The 17740-nt window shown below is 42.8% G+C and overlaps 1 protein-coding gene across 1 annotated transcript in view; it reads right to left on the bottom strand.

The window, feature by feature from the left end:
• The window catches only part of LOC150060927 (ALK tyrosine kinase receptor), a 35801-nt gene that overhangs the window by 12510 nt on the left and 5551 nt on the right, over positions 1-17740 (bottom strand). Inside the window, exons 7-12 of the mRNA XM_090337221.1 lie at positions 16153-16282; positions 14674-14771; positions 11120-11212; positions 8663-8764; positions 1173-1307; positions 410-500 (exon numbers count right to left, since the gene is read on the bottom strand). Of these exons, the coding sequence (XP_090193347.1) occupies positions 410-500; positions 1173-1307; positions 8663-8764; positions 11120-11212; positions 14674-14771; positions 16153-16282 (649 nt within the window). The remainder of the gene's footprint in view (positions 1-409; positions 501-1172; positions 1308-8662; positions 8765-11119; positions 11213-14673; positions 14772-16152; positions 16283-17740) is intronic.

The raw sequence follows: 17740 nt of genomic DNA, 5'->3' as shown, positions 1-17740 counted from the left end.
TTAGTTGATGAAAGTGGAAGCTACTGGTATTTGTTGTATGAAATGGACCAACAAGTACCGATCACGTCATCTTTTTTTTATTCAGTTGCAAATCAGATCAGTTAGATGTTATGATAGTTAAGAACAATTTCTGAAAAATAACTTGGTAGGGGGGTTCTTAAATGTAAAGTGATAGCAACATTAGTGGAATGTTTACATTATTAGAATGAAGGATCCATCAAGGTTTCAACAATACAAATATTTTTTACAAGCCGATCACTTCATCTTACAGAGAGTGGCTATTCATTCTCACGATCATGTTATAGTTTAAGTTTCATGTCATATTTCAGAGTCTGCCATTTTACGATTTTTCTACATGTACTGTAAGTTTAACTAACAAATGCTGTCTAAAGCAAGAAAATGTTTATACCTGGGTACAGTATTCAATCCTTTCCAAAATAATGGCAAAGTTGGGCCTGTCTTCAGGCTGATGTTGCCAGCACTGAGTCATTATTCGGTATCTGAAAGAACAAGCACAGTAAATAAAGTCAGGAGATACCTGGGGATAGAAAAGCCATGTCTCCCAGCCAGGCATGGATCTATCTTTGAATCTATCTTTGGGGGTGGTAACTCATCTAGCCTATGAGGTTGATGCTGCTTCCTACGATAGGGCAGGGAACCATGTCCAAGTGTAAGGCTTTATAATGCTAAGCTCATTAAATATATTAAATATGCTCAAGAAATAATATACTCACTACCTTACAAATGGAACTGTAACCCCTCTGTACATCACCCTGATAATGAAACAATGCGACTCCTATTTCCCACTCCTCAATTGAAGCCACTTTGGGGATGGAATATTCAACATCACATTTGCCTTGTTCTGGGAAGGAGGGGAGAGGGGCCAGACAGGAGAACAGAAAGTGCAAAGAACAGAAAATGTAAGGGAGATTCAGATATGGAGTGCTGGTAGCTGGGATCCAGACTTGGAGACATAGTTCTCGGGGTACCCCAACCTGTGTAGGTTATGGAAAGAGGCTATGGTCTGCAATAAGACATCATCTTGTTGAGGTCACCCACGTCTCTATCTTAGAGGCTATTCCATGGAACAGCTCTCAGCTCCCCCTTAACGACACATGTGTGGCCCACAAATGAACACGAGCTCCCAGTAGAAATGTGTCTAAGAGTCATACACAGGCCCAGGGCAGTTCTTCGGTGGGTCCATCCGTCCTCCACTGGTGACGAACTCCAGCACTTCCTGGTTGCTCTTGCTGGGATACGGCATGTACCCGAGGGAAAAGATCTCCCACAGCAGCACTCCGAAGGACCTGCCGCAGGGCGGGACACACAGGCACGGGTGGAGACGTGAGCGCACGCACACGCCATCCTTCTCCGGGACACAGGCACGGGTGGAGACGCGAGCGCACGCACACGCCATCCTTCTCCGGGACACACAGCACAGGTGGAGACGCGAGCGCACGCACACGCCATCCTTCTCCGGGACACAGGCACGGGTGGAGACGCGAGCGCACGCACACGCCATCCTTCTCCGGGACACACAGCACAGGTGGAGACGCGAGCGCACGCACACGCCATCCTTCTCCGGGACACACAGCACAGGTGGAGACGTGAGCGCACGCACACGCCATCCTTCTCCTTTATTTTTCTTTCTTTTGATTTTTAAAATTATCTTTACAGGACAAAAAGGTCTTTAAAGGACAAAGCGTCTTGATCACCGTCACCCCCCTTGACATTCCCATACACCCCCCATCTCGTTTCTTAATTTTGTAGGATACATGCTGAATGTTTTCCCTGCGTTCTCCCTGCCTTTTCTCTTCATTCCAAAAGGAATCTATTACTCCACTGGAAGAGGGCTCAAGATGCAGAAAATCAAAGGGATGGAGAGGGTAGCACATGTGACTCTCCACTGAACAATAACCACCCATAACATTTCGGTTCTAGCCACATTTCTATGCTTTGCCTTTTTTTTTTTTTTAACCTAATTGCAGTTTTAAAAAGTGGAGGCAGAAGCCTGGCACAGTGGCTCACATCTGCAATCCTGCTACTCAGTAGGCTGAGATCTGAGGATCGCGGGTCAAAGCCAGCCTGTGCACTAAAGTCCCTGAGACTCTTACCTCCAATTAATCACCAGAAAACCGGAAGTGGGGCTGTAGCTCAAGGGGTAGGGCGGTAGCCTTCAACTGAAGAGCTCAGGGACAGTGCCCAGGCCCAGAGTTCAAGACCCACAACTGACCAAAAAAAAAAAAAAAAAAAAAAGAAAATGGAGGCAGAGATTTCCAGGAAGATTTCTAAGAGTGTAGAGCTAAAACATTTGATTTTGGAAAAAAATCCAACCACAGCATTGTCCCTATGAGATCTTCAATGAAGATGAGAAGTTTTTAACTCATTATTTTGGAAAGTTTAGCTTGTCTGAGCCAGTTTCCAAGTTCGCAGTAGTAGGTTGTCCCTTTACCCGACGTCACCATGGAACAGCAGGGATCACACGGTCATGTCACATTTGTAGAGGAACTTGTCAGAGTAGATGACAAATTGAATAATGATAGGCACTAGAGCTCACCAGCTGTGTAGACTGAACTGGGGCAAAGAAACCCATGCACACACATGCAAAGAAAGCCCTCTCCCATCACCATTTATTTCAAAGCTAAAAGTAAGAATTCCTGTTATTCTTAATTCTATCCTGGAGCTTTCGAGAAATAAATCTTGGTTTGTAACAATTGTGAGATCCCCAAATTAATAATTTTAAGAAAGAAGTAGCATAAGCTTTCTGTAAAAGAGAAATAAAAGATGAAAAAATTAGAAATTTTTAGAGGGCAGATGAAAAAAAAAACCCTAATTGCAGTTATATTAATTGTGCAATTTTGAACCTTGATTTTTTAAATTTCATTATCACATAGACATTTTCCTTGCTGATATATTTTGGAAACAGTATTTAAAATGGTTGTCAAATATTCCATTGAGCAGTAATGCTCTAATTTATCTTATCAAATTCTCTTCAATTTTCAAGCTATTTAAAATGCTAGGATGATGTTCATCTCTGTTAAAAGCAGGATTTCCTCAGGATTAATTTTACCATTACTATGTTAGGATAGGTTCATGAAATCAATAATTTTAGTATAACAAAGAATAAAAACATTGAGAAATTCTCACTACATAATGTTGATTTCCAAACACATTAAAGTGTTCATGTCTCAACACTTTCCAGAGTTCAACATATTCTCTCCTCTACACCAAAAATATGATTTACTATGCGAACTTCTAAAATTAGAACATGATTGGGGAGTATCCTAAATCATGAATTACCATGATGGAATATTTTCACAGGGCTTGTGAAGTTCACTTTATGTTTATGTTATCTTGTGAACAGTCTTTTTTTTTGCCCATTCTCATCCAATGGGGCCTGTTATTTTGGTATTATCATTTCTTCCTGCTCCTGCTCCTCCTCCTACTTCTCCTCCTCTTCCTCCTTCTTCTTCCTTTTCTTTCCCTTCTTCTTTTTGCAATGTAACTTCCTATCCCCCATTTTGGTGCTATTTAAACTCAAGGCCTCACACTTATTAGGCAGTACTCTATCATTTGACTTAGACCTCCAGCCATTTTTACTGTGATGTTTTAGATAGAATCTAGTCTGAGCTGGTCTTTAACAAAGTAGTTTATGAATATAATGCATCTTGATCAAGATCACCCTTTCAACCTTCCTTTTCCCTCACTTTTCTGAACTTTTCAGGCTAAGTATTGAACTTTTTTTTGCCATTTAACAAAGAAGTTTATATACACAGTGCATGTTGATTTTTGTCATCCTTCACTCTGTAATTAAGGTTGTGTGTGTGCCAGTTTTGGGGCTTGAACTTTGGGCTTGGGCATTGTCCCTCAGCTTTTTTGTTGTTGTTGTTTTTGCTCAAGTTTAGCTCTCTACCACTTGAGACCTTGCTCTATTTCTAGCTTTTTGGTTGCAATCTAGGAGTCTCAGGGATTTCCAGCCCCAACTGGCTTTGAACCAAGATCCTCAAATCTCAGTCTTCTGAGTAATTAATAATACAGGTGAAAGCCACCAGAACCCTGCCCCACCTTCTCTCTCTCTCTCTGTGAGTGAGTGTGTGTGTGTGTGTGTGTGTGTGTGTGTGTGTGTGTGTGTGCGCTTCAAATAAAGCCTATCATTAATGTCTGGTTGTAGCTTTCTGTTGTTAATAATCACTGACACAAAAATTATAGAGAATTATACTTTTATGGAACATAAATCACTCTTGTCATCTTGGCGAAATTTCAGAGACTTTTGTGAAAAACATTGGGCAAAAGTGTTTTCCATATTTTTAAGGTGAGCAGGTTGTAGTAAAGTGTGACAAGACAGGCCTAAGACATACAGGAATAGACCATCAGAGCTCTTGCCTCTGTTGTGTACTGATTGCTTAGCACATATATTTTGCTTCTCTTGTGGTCTTTCTGCTAGCCAGAGCAAAGCATGACAGGCAAAATCAAACATGCAAGCAGCTGGCTTAAAGAATTGTACCTAGACATTTTCTTCCAGCTTAGATAGTTTGATTTTCCTTTTATTAGCACCTAGTAGTTGTGCAAAGGAGTTTCATTGTGCTATTTTCTCACCTGCATATAATGTACCTCAATCAAATCTATCTATCTAGCTAGATTTAGTAGATAGATGTAATGATTAAACACAAATGATATTTAGGTAGACTGTTCTTGGAGACAGGTTGATACCAGTATCTTTTGAGAGACTCCAGGTATTATTTTGCCTTTGGGTCAGCTACCCTTTTTTTTCCGGAATAAATAAGATAGATACACAAAAACCTCATCTTTAGATCTTCTTCCCTCCCTCCCTCCCACTGAAGTTAGAATGTCTTTTTCTAGTATACTTTGATATTCTTCAACAACATGAGAAAGCCTAACATATAAAGATTCTATGTTGTGGACTTAACTGCCCATGATGGCTTCAAACAGCAATCCTCAGCCATCTGACTAGCTAGGATTATAAGTGTGTTCCACCAATGCCTGGCTTTATATTTCAGTTTTAGACTACTTTTTCTTTTTTGTAGCTTACTTCTCCCTCCTCCAGAATGCAATATAATTTTTTGTGATATTCACTTACCATTGTTAATACAGTTACTGTATGTTTTGTGCATTATTTTATATATTGCAGAACCATTTTTCCAAGATAAAAAAGGAACAGCCTATTACCTAATGTGGATGGTAGGTAATCTTACCTACTCAGCAAGTTGAGATCTGAGGATTGCTGTTTGAAGCCAGCCTGAACAGAAAAGTCTGTGAGGTTGTTAGCACCACTTATCCATCAGATGTGTGGAGGTGTGGCTCAAGTGGTGGAGTATCAGTCTTGAGAGAAAAAGGTCAGGGATAGCACCTAGGCTGTGAGTTCAAACCCCAGGATGTTTGGTCTACCTCCCCTTACCCCCCTCCCTATTCCTCTTCATCTTCCTGAAAGCAGTAATCACTTGTCTGCTGACTTTGAGTCATTTCCTCATCCACTGAGGTCATTTCTTAAACTACCCTGGTCACACCTCCCTCAGACAACGAGAGCTTCCCCAGGCTCTGAGATCACTTCTGCATCCACTGTGGTCCTGCCTCCCATCTTCCCCTATATAATCCAGCACAACACAAGTGCCCTCCTTTTTCTCTTTTTTGTTCCCCTCTCTCAGCATACCTCCATCTCATTCGGACCTGCAGTTTGTTCTTCCCCCACTGCCTGAGCCAGGTGGTGGTTTTCCTCTCTGGGAACCTTACACAGGATTCTCTCCCCCCCCCCCCCTCTCTCTCTCTCTCTCTCACACACACACACACACACACACACACACACACACACTGCCCGAACAGTTTATCTTTTTATATGCGGCTCAAGGAACAGTTGGATTGTTTTAGCCTTTTCTGTATTCCAGCAATGAGCCAATGAACATCCTTGATGAAGAATATTTGTATCAACCGTTCACTAATGGTGGTACTTAAAAGCAGAACCAATGGGCCATAGCTATTCATGTGTTCAGAACAATTATTAAGTTCTTTTCTGTCTATAGGTAGGTTAGGCAGCTGATATTCTATCTTTGATGCACAAGGGAATCTTCTAGGGGACCTATTCAAACATAGATTACAGGTCGGGAGTTTGGCCTAGTGGTAGAGTGCTTCTCTAGCATCCAGGTTTGATTCCTCCATACCACTTACATAGAAAAAGCTGGAAGTGGTGCTGTGGCTCAAGTGGTAGAGCTCTAGCTTTGAGGAGAAAGCCCCAAGACAGTGCTCAGGCCCTGTACTCAAGCACCAGGACTGGCAAAAACCAAAACAAAACAAAACAGATTACTGGGTCCCACTCCCAAGAATTTTTGTCATATTATATCTGGGGTGGGGGGCTGAGAGTTCTCAGGTGATGCTTTTGCTGCTGACCCATGCAGCATACTTTCAGATCCAGTGGGTTGGCTCAAGGCAAGACTCATTGGCTTAGAAACATCAAAGCCTTTCATATATAACTTGGGTCAGGGAGAAGGTTCTTCTAGTATGGCTGTGCCATCTTAGGACATTATCTCAGCACAAGGCTTTTAGAATTTGGAAGAAATTTGTCCATAATCTCGTCTCCCGTGTAACTAAGCTAGTGCATGTTCTTTGTACTCTCTTTTATCTGTACTGTTATTTTATTCTACTTGTTAGCACGTAGAATTTTGGTGTGAAAGTTCAGGGTGGTGTGATCTTGTGTGGCTCTTTTTATCCTTGGCACTTGGCACTTGGTGGGTACTTTCACTCTGGAGGTTTATAGCTGATGCTGGGAAATCTTGAATTATTTCCCCATTTTATTCTCTTCATTTCCTCCTTGATTTCTGTGACTCCCATCTCATCATTTTAATGGATCTAATGTTCTAATCGTCTTAATTTTCTTTTCTCTCATACATAATCATTCTTTTAGAGTTGTTTTATTCTTCCAAAATTTTATTTAACGGTATATTCCAATCCATCCATTACTTTAACATTTCTGTCATCATATATTTAAAGAAAATGAACGTTAGCCAGTCATTGATGGCTCATGCCTGTAATCCTAGCTATTCAAGAGTCTGAGAACTGAAGATCAAGGTTCAAAGGCAGCCAGAGCAGAGAAGTCCATGAGATTTTTATCTCCAACTAACCAGCAAATTTGACTTTGGTATCTCTGGGCTGACTTCATGGTGTCAGTAGGGTCCGCTCCCTTTGAAGATGCTTAGGGAGTGTTGTTGCAGGCTTCTCCCAGCTTTCGGTGACAGCTAGAACCAAACCTGCACTGCCCCTTCCTTCACTGAGTGTGGAATTTCCTATTCCTCCTCTTACTGTGGCAAGGACACATGTGATAACACCTGCTCCTAAAAAACTACCACATGTTAAGATTGTCACCTTAATTACATCCTTTCCCTCTTCTTTTCTCTTGCTCCTCTGGTTTCTCCTCCAGTTCCTCTTTTGGTTTCTCTTCCTCCTCCTCCTCCTCCTCCTCTTCCTCCTCCTCCTCTTCCTCCTCCTCCTCCCCCTCCTCCTCCTCCTCCTCCTCCTCCTCCTCCTCCTCCTCCTCCTCCTCCCCCCTCCTTCACCTTCACCTCCTCCTCCACCTCTCCTTCTGTTTCTTTTTTATTTTTACTTTTTGGTACCAATCTTGGGGCTTGAACCCAGTGCCTGAGCACTGTCCATGAACTTCTTTACTCAAGGCTAGTGCTTTACTACTTTGAGCCACAGCTCCATTTCCAGCTTTTTTGGTAGTTTAGCAGAAACAGAGATCTAAAGGACTTAGTTGAATCTCCTTGGAAAGAGAACCTCAGACTTGATGATAGAGGAGAAGGAGGAGCAATATACCAGAAGAGTTGGTCCTTAAACAGACCCTTAACTAATTTCATATTTGCTGGACCTCTGCTTTCATTTCCTGGGCCTTTCTGGGGCCCTCAGTAGAGTGAACAGCACACTTTTGAATCTGACTCAACAGTTTAAGTAGCAACTTTGTGATCTTAGCTAGGGTCCACTTGTTTAAGAAATTTATAATCTCTGAAGTTTTGTCTTTGTCATCTTCTCTGTCTTTGCCAGACATCAAGAATATTTTTAATACAATTAAAAAGCTCCCTTTATTGGTGTGTGTGAGCCCGCATGTATGTACACATGTGCACATATATGTGTGTATATGTTGGCATGCTCTAAGAACATGCATACATACATGTGTATGTTATGGTTCCACTTGTTCATAAACTTTCTAGCCTCTGATGTTCTGCTTTGCCATCTCTGTCTTTGGAAGATAAATATTTTCTGGATGCAATGAAATGCTCTAACAACACACATACATGTGTACACTTTGTGAAGGAATGTGGGCCTAATTTGTCACATAAAATTACATGAGTCTCTCAATACATGGTCCCCCAGCCAACAGTCATCCTCACCTGGGAATCTACTCAGAATGTAAGTGTCCAGCAGGACTCCAGACTTGAATTACAGACTCTCGGGGAGGGGTCCAGTAATCCTCATTTAAAGAAGCTCTTCAATGATTATGATGCATCAATACTTGAGAACCACTGCTGTGAGTCATAGCAAATCTTTCCTTTCCCATTCTTTTCCCCATGAGCCCAGGGGCTCAGTGACAAGTATGACTCATTTGGCCCAGGAAACACCACCCCAGTGGTGCCTACATGAGCACAGTAGGAAGACTCACCACGTGTCTGTTTTAGAAGTAAATATCCCTTCCATGAAGGCCTCTGGGGGCATCCACTTAACTGGCAGCATGGCACATCCCCCCTTTCTATAGTAGCTGGCTCTGTGGGGAGGAAGAAGAAACCAAGCTTGGATTTGGACATGGCATCAAACAGAATCTCTGCCAAGAAACTTGAGAACATGGCAGCAACATAGTTTTCCCATTAAAGGACTGAAATTTAGAGGAGTCCTTGGTAGTGCCAGAGGAGAACACATATCATTTAGTTAAGAACTTTGGCGTCACTTAATGGCCCACTTGAGGCACCAAGGAGAAGATCTATGCACTGAGTAAGATCCCTACTAGCAGATGTTGAGATTTCCCTATTGGATTTTTTTTATTATAACTCACAATGAATAACATGACTCCAACCTTCTAAGTACATTATGTTTTTTGATGACCTGCAGTAATGTAGGATAGGGCTGGCATCTTATTCATTTTAGATCCTCTGTGGCACTTGCATAGCAGCATTTAGTTCAATATGTGCACTTGACAAATCATGTAGACAGCTGGTGGGGGCCATTCCCATAACACACCCAGACAGGAGAACATAGGGTTGGGAATAGAGTTAGCTTAACACAGAGATGAATTAAATTTAGTAGTTTTCATCAGTAATGTCATTAGTGTACTTCCCTGAGAAAAACTAATAAATTAACGCATCTACCTTTTAAGTCAATTCCACACCTAGCCTGGTGTTCTGTTGTCTGGGTGCGTTATGGGAGACAGCTTCTCACTAGCTGCCTGCATTAATTAATTACTTCAATAAACATGTACTGAGTTATTGGTATGTATCAAGTACTCTGCCATGTGCTTAGGACATAAATATGTCATCATCTGTCTCCCAAGGATAAGTTTAGTGGAAGAAAGAGACACATCTGCAGTCACAGCACAGACACTGAACATGACAAAATAGCAGGGACAGAATTTAGTGTCATGAATGAAGGATTGATTTGCTCTATGTGATGGAGGGTGAGATATGAGGAAAGTCTCACAGAGGAGGAATTGAGAGGTCAAGCAATTCTCTTAGGAGACAATTCTTGACCCACACAATTGACTAGTATGGGAGAGTGATGGGACTGTAGGCAAATAAGAATGGTTAGAAGGCTAAGTGAGGATCTCAGTTGTCCCACAAAAGCCTTGGTCACCAGCCTATTGCATGATTGGGAGGTAGTGAAACTTTTAGGAGATGAGGCTGTGGAGAAGGAAGTCAAGTTAATGAGGGAATGGCCTTCAAGGGGATATTAGGATTCTAGTCCAGTCCTTTCTCCCTTTGCTTCCTGGCTACCATGAGATAAACGTGGCATTATGGGCTTGTGTTGTGTTGCTCCTGTCATGGTGTACTGGCTCAAAGCAACAGTGCCAAATAAGCATAGATTGAAACCTCCAGAACAGTGAGTCAGCATAAACCTCTTCTTCCTTTTAAGTTGTTTGTCACAGTAGCAGAAAGCTGAGATGCTAGGTATACACGGTTAAAAGGAGAATACAAAAGTTCTCAGGATGCAGCAGTGGTAGGAAGCTCCAGAGAAGGCCTCATTGACTGAGTCATCTTCAGCTCCTCTGTGGTCTTAGCTCAGAAGAAGACTCTTTGCCCCTTTGAATACAGTACCAGTTCTGGCCAATGTCCTCAGGGGTATCCATATCATCTCCAATACTCTCTAAAAAGTTGAAACTCTACATAAGTATGTCTCTTTCCTACCCCAGGGGGTTCGGGACTCAGTGACTATGGAGAGGAGAGACTTGCCCAGCTTGTGCATGTAGCAGGTAATGGTGGTCAATAATTAGGGGGAAAAAAACTACAGGTTGAGAAGAAAAATGTAACAGAAAGTGCTTCATATTGAAAAAAATAGGTTTGTATTTAGAAATAGGTTTTGAATCCTATTAGGCAATATTGTTGCTGGGGATCAAATTTAGGTCCTTATTAAAGACCCAAAGTGGCTAGGTAAGCCACTGTAAGATCTTCAGATCAAGAAGCACTTTTTAAATTATTGTTGTTGTTTAAAGTAGCATTGAAAATATGACAGGGAAAAATCCTGGGAGCTCAGGCCTTAAGAATGGACACTGTGACATCCATTTAGAATTCTTGAGCCCTGAGGGGAAGGAGAAAGGTTGGGCAGTTTTGGGCCAACTTAGAAGCTTGCCCCGTAACAAGTATCCAAGTTACTCAGAACCATTCTGAGAACATGGCAGCAGGAGAGGAAGGGAACCAAAGAGACAACCTAATTAAAAACCCAGTGTCAATTACTGCTTGGAGGTAGAATCTCTGGCAGGGATACCGATTCAGGTTTCCCTTTATCCTGAAATTTCATGCAGCAAGTTGACAAGGTCTCAGGAAAGCAAGTAAGGTACATTAGCTATGGGCTGTTCATTTGTGGGTATCTGGTCATCGGGACTGGCTTCAGTGGGGGACAGTGGTATGCTTACCGATAGATGTCTCGTGCCATCCCAAAGTCCCCAATCTTTGCTATTCTTCCAGTACCAGGACAGGTCAGGAGGCAGTTTCTGGCAGCAATGTCCCTGAGGAGGAAAAAAAAAAGAGAAAATGTATTTCTTAATTTCATCCTGGGAAGATAAATGTATAATATCCATTCCAAGGATCTTCAGCTTCAATCAGAAGTTCACCCCGTGCCATCTTTTGCTCTTTTCCTGTGCTATATTACACTTCCATGTGAAAGAAATAGCTGGGCTCATTCTAGACCTTTGAACTAATAGGGAAATGGGAAAGGAACAAGGGAAATGATAGAAAATGTTTAATGGGACAATAATAATGGTAGAAATAGGAACTAGATATTATTGACCTTTTACTCTGTACTAAGCCTTGTTCTAGGGCTTTATGTCTAATTCTCATAGCACACATGTAAAATACTGCAATTACTGTGATTTTAGTAAAACATTAAGCTGAAAGCAGATGATAAAGAGGCATAAGAGCTGGGTATGGTGGCTCACACCTGTAATCCTAGCTACTCAGGTGGCTGAGATCTGAGAATCATAGTTCAAAGCCAGCCCAGGCACTAAAGTCCCTGAAACCCTTATCTCTAATTAACCACTAGAAAATGGGAAGTGGTGCTGTGGTTCTAGGGGGAAGGTGGTAGGCTTGAGCTGAAGAGCTCAGGAACAACACTCAGGCCTATAGTTCAAGTTCAAGCCCCACGACCCCCCCCTCAAAAAAAAGAGGTCTAAGAAATGCTGCTTGGTTTTAGGCCCTTGTTATGTATAACCTATAGGTTGCTTTTGGCCAGTTGTTTAAAGAGATGTACTGATTCCGCATGATTTGCTGAGATTCCCCCACATACTTGTAGTCATTATGGTTCTATTATATCTAGAGCATTTGTTGAACTTTGTGAGATTGACTTCCTGGTTGTCAGGTTCCAGGTGTCCCATTTTCCTGCAACCATCTCCAGACAGAATGACAAGTCTTCTGAGACTTACCCTCCATAGCTATGATTGCTTAACCAGGATCATGCATGGAGCAATCAAGATTATAGAGAGAAATCTGGAATTGTTTCTAATAATATTAAAGTCCTGTACAGGAAAAACCAAAAGATACCTTAGGGGACAACAGATGGTGTTTTTCTATTTTCAGCCAGCTTCGTGGAGGTTCTACTTCTTGGTTGAGAAAGCATTTGGAAAATAGTATAAGCTAGTATTTATTAAAAAATAGGCATGGGATAGGTATCATTTCTTAGGATATAAGAACAATGGGCTAGAGTGGAGAATGGTTGTTGCTAAGATCACTGACCTAATTCATAAGGTTTAAATCGAGTTTTGGAGGGACAATGGTGCATAAAAGGCTCCCAATAAAACCATAAAATGTATGACATCAAGAAAAAGAAAACAGTTGGATATATGGCTATTAAGTCTCAAGAGAAATATAGTGAAGTAGACTAGGAACAGTATTTATGGCCCCAGAAAGGTTTTACGCTGATGCATATAAAATAGTTACTTTAAAAAGTGATCTTGAATTTAATGACAAGGAAGTAGATGTAATATCATAGAATATACTAAGATTTGGTAGAATGGCACATAATTCTTGCAATTGCAGTAAACCATGTCCAAAGGCAAGAGATTTAATGAAAACAAAATGGAGCTTGTGGCTCTAGTGGGGGAGGCTACTCTGAATTCAGAAGGCATATGTCCCCATAGTCCATGAATCTTCAGGGCAGATATTTGGCTGAAAGAGGAGGAAGAAATAGAGGCAACTTTGTCATGGGAACTAACCAAGGACCTCCTAGCATTGAAGCAAAAGGTGCTTTCCCACTAGAAATTACCAAATGACCCCATCTCTCTTTGGGCAAGATGAATGATTTCTGCCAAAAGTGTGCTTTTACTTAAATAAGTCATCTCATAAATTCTTGATTTGATCTTTGACCAACTTAATTTCTTAAAAATCATTAAAAAAAGTAACAATGGGGTGCTGGGAGTTTGGCCTAGTGGTAGAGTGCTTGCCTAGCATGCATGAAGACCTGGGTTCGATTCCTCCATACCACATACATAGAAAAAGCCAGAAGTGGTGCTGAGGCTAAAGTGGTAGAGCTCTAGCCTTGAGAAAGCCCAGGACTGGCAAAAAAAAAGTAACAATGGCTCTGGGATTGATGGTTAATCTTCAGTGACTATTCACAGGGTGCTATCATGATGTATCATGACTCTGAGAAAGCAGATCTTAGAATTACAGAGATGGTCCCATAGCCAGAGGCTTCATATTCTCTGGCTCTAAAAGTGGCCAAAGATTCACAAGGAGTTACTGTAATAAAAAGCAAAGCCAGACACTAGAAGTCACCATGCTGATACCTAGGTTGTTCTCATATGAATCTAGACTTAAAGGACATGAAGGGAAAAAAGGGCGAATGTCTTTAACCAACGATGTCGTCCAATCTTGTCCTAACTGAGCAGCGAGAGAGCCCAGAGCTGAGATTTACAGCCAGTTATGAGCATAAGGAAAAGGGTAGGTACATGGCCAAGCTTCCCTTTGAAAGCAGACGATGTGGCTTTGGATGAGAACACAGAGCTTTGGTCTTAGCTCCTCGTGTGTGTGCGTGTGTGTGTGCGTGTGTGTGTGTGTGTGTGTGTGTGTATGCATGCATGTGCATGTATACTCATGTGCACGTGTGTGTGTGTGCGTGCGCACACACACATACACACACAATGATGGAGCAGTAGTAAGGTGATGAACTAGATAAGAAAGGTTACTGTCCCCTCTAGGAGTCACTTTGGGGCTTAAGCAAGTGTACACCCTCCTCTCTCTTCCCTACTTTATTGAGGGGAAGGGAAGGGACTACCTAGCTTACACAAACTAATCAATTTCCTACTTGTCAACTCACATAGCAGCTCTCATTTTCTACTTTGTGCTTACATATTGTAATTGTGATGAACACGCCTTCAACTCTTTGAAGACATGTGTTCATAAATCACAGTGATTCCACCAGGCTGTTATTTATAGAATTAGAAACAAATCATTAGGAAAAGCTTTGCAAAGAGCCCAAATAATCTATTCTGCTTTTCTGATTTCAGCTCAAGCCACCATCAACAGTCACAAGAAATGTATGATCTATGGTGTTTACAGCATAAAGTATAGATGTGATACTCAAGCCGCATTTAAATACAAGGATCAAAAGACGTGCCATATAGATTAAAGAAAATAATTACTATGTCCCATTTCAGATAAAAACCTAATTTTTCCAATCAATATCCATGGCACCCCTCACTCTATGCTGGTAATGGAAAGGCGAATAAAGTGTTAGCTGCTATGCCTTTGAGTTTGGTGTAGAACTTGTGGGCAGGAGGCCCACAAGACATTCAGAAAAATTCACAGGCTTCTATACATGCACAGGAGAAGCCCTGGGAATCTGGTGTCCTGTCACAACTACATCACTTGAACAACTCTGCAGAGAGGTCTCTCTTGCTTCAAAGGGTTTGGAGGGAGATCTGGCTGGCTCTGTGGCTCACACAGATGGTAGGAAGAGCAAGGTCATGTGACTCACCGATGGATAAAGTGATTTTCTTCTAGATACTGACAGCCACAGGCAATGTCCCGAGCCACATGCAAAAGGTCCAGCATGGTGAGGGAGGAGGGCTGATTCTGCAGAGAGACAGAAGGGAGCCACTTAGGGGACTCTTATAGGAGACAGGAAAATGGGAAACTTGGGCTTCTGTCTTGGAGGCAGAACCCAATCCTGCCCCCTGACCCATTGAGGTGTTGACCTTAACTTCTTTCTACAGGTCATCCAGAGGTTTTCAAAATCCAATGCCTGGCCTCACTGCAGACTGAGAAATATAGGCACAGATTTGTATGTTGGAAACCCCCAGGAATCCAGCATGGCCCAAGCTGGCCTCCAATGACAAGGGTGATTCTGCTTCTCGAGTAGCTGGGATTATAAGTGTGTGCCATCACCAGGCTTAAGGCAGAGGTGTTTAAATTGAACCTGACCTAAGGTGGAATATCAGGATTTCTGTTATCTTTTTTAAGTCTCTGTGGGCAGTGAAATTTGTTTTCAACTGTCTGCAGCAGAATGTGGTGAGGTTTTCTCTGTTCTCTAGTGTGGGGAGGATGGTCGATGTTTTCACCATGCTAGTTTTCCTTATGGCAGCTCCTTAGCCACACCCTAACCTGAGTCTTGTTCCTAGTGTTTGGGACCTCATGAGGGCCTGGAAGAGTCAGGCACTAGACTGGGTGGCCAGGAGTATGTGCTTCATCATTTCAAACCATCCCTGAGGTGCTCTAGCCCCACCCCTGGGGTTCATCTGTGCAGATCTGAGGGCAAAGAGAATGGACTATCCTATACTATAAGGTGTCTCATGGCTTCCTGCATCCTTCCCAAGGTCTCTCCCCTAGGTACATGCAGCACTTTTATTTTTATTTTTGTGGGTCATGGGGCTTGAACTCAGCCGGGGTGCTATCCCTGAGCTCTTCAGCTCAAGGCTACCACCCTACCCTTGAGCCAAGCCCACTTCCCTCTTCTCTCGAGGTTAATTGTAGATAGGAGTCTCAGGTCCTTTTGTACACAGGCTGGCTTTGAACCTTGATCCTCAGATCTCAGTCTCCTAAGTAGCTAGGATTACAGGTGTGAGCTACAGCGCCGGCTTTTTTTTTTTTTTTAAATAGAAAACAAGTCTGGAATTCCCCTATCTGAGCTACAAACTCAGTGGGTTCAGAATGCATTGAGCAGGAACTGAGTGAGTGACATTTCTGCCTTGAAGTCCCTCTCTGAGTTTGTGTTGGTATGGTCAGAGTTACCAGGTCCTAAACAGGAGGTGGGCAGAGGCATGCATGTCAAGTCTTACGGTCCCCTAAGGCTGGGGTTCAGCTGTTGTTCACCCTCTGTCCTGATGTTTCCCTGATCCAAGCCCCAGGGTACACTCGTGGGCTCTCACAGAGCCACTGCTTCCTAGCTTGCTCCCTTGCTCCTCTACCCCCTGCTGCCGTCATCCTCAGCCTTGAGGGAGGCTGGGCTCTTACTCACCGGGCGGGGGCGCGTCTCCCGCAGGAAGGACTTGAGGTCTCCGCCAGCCATGAGCTCTAGCAGGATGAATCGGGGCAGGGCTTGCAGGCTCACCCCTATGCACCGCACAATGTTCTGGTGGTTGAATTTGCTGTCCAGAGGAGGGAGTAAGTGAACTTAACAGAGATGATCATCTTTTTTGTTTGGTTTGTGTTCCAGTGGCACTGGAATTCAAACTCAGACCCTTATCCTTGCTAGACAGGGTGTTCGACCGCCAGTTCTTTTTGCTCTTGTTAATTTTGAGATAGGGTATCACTTTTTGCTTGAGTTAGCCTAGACTTCAATTCTCAACGCTGCATTTTTTTTTGTTATAGCTGAGATGACAGATGGCTCATGCCAATCTCTGCCTATTGGTTGAGATGGCGTCTTCTGAACTATTCTCCCTGGCTGGCCTCCAATCTCCATCCTCCTGATCCCTACTTCTGGAGGAGTTAGGATGAGAGGCATGGAACACTGGGTACCTGGCTTGCTCTGACAAAACGAAGAAGAGGAAGAAGCAGGTCAGCCAGGCTTTGAACAGTTCCACTGAGTGGACAGGTTCTGGCTCATGGTAGCTGAGGAACCTTGCTGAGCCCCAGACAACTTGCTTGCTAAACTGCAGGAAAATTGGGCAGGCTGGGCAGGAGCTCAGTTTATAGGGAGAATTTGGAAAGCATGAGAGGTCATTGCACAGGTTCGGGGGTGATAAAATGGCAAGGGACAGGGGGATAGAAGAGGGTCTTTCTCAGACACCAATACATAAATTCATTCATGAGTTCTCTGAGAAAGGGCACAGGCAAAAGCTGAAGGGATAGCTTCAGAAAGAGGCTGTAGGGGAGCTGCTAAAGTGCCACGAGATGGGATGGTTTCATGCATGCCTGCAGACAAGAGGTCTGGAGATTTAGTTTTCCTTTTTCAGGGGGGGGTTCTGGGGCTTGAACTCAGGGCCTGGGCTCTGTCCCTTAGCTTTTCTTGATCAAGGCCAGTGCTTTACCACTTGAGCCCCATTTCCACATCTGTTTTTTTTTTTTTTTTGATTTATTGGAGATCAGAATCTCATGGACTTTCCTGCCTGTGCTGGCTTTGAACCTGGCTGCTCAGATCTCATTATCTTGAGTAGCTAGAATTACAGAAAAAAGATTTAGTTTTCTTCTCCGATTAGGATAGATTGGGCAGAGGGGCACACACTAAAACAGTAAGGGTACATGTGTGTGCATACACATACTCACCCATCCACACCACCCAGCTGAGATACTGAGTGAATGATTCTCTTCCTACATATTCTTGTATTTTCTTATATAAAAATAATGTCTTAGCCAAGAGCTGGTAGCCCATGCCTATAATCTAGCTACTTAGAAGGCTGAGATCCGAGGACTGCAATTCAAAGTCAATGGAAAAATCAGGAAATTATGAAAAACAGGGAAGTCTTATCTCCGATTAATCAACGAAAAGCCAGAGGCGGAAATGTGGCTCAAGTAGTAGAGTACTAGCCTTGAGCAAAAAGCTCAGGACAGCTCCCAGCCTTGAGTTCAAGTCCCAAGACTGGAAAAACAACACAATGACATGAGTA

Source organism: Megascapheus bottae, chromosome 7 (genome assembly GCF_031878675.1).
Source record: "Megascapheus bottae isolate mThoBot1 chromosome 7, mThoBot2.hap1, whole genome shotgun sequence".
NCBI classification, from domain to species: domain Eukaryota; kingdom Metazoa; phylum Chordata; class Mammalia; order Rodentia; family Geomyidae; genus Megascapheus; species Megascapheus bottae.
This window is presented reverse-complemented; position numbering and strand designations above follow the sequence as displayed.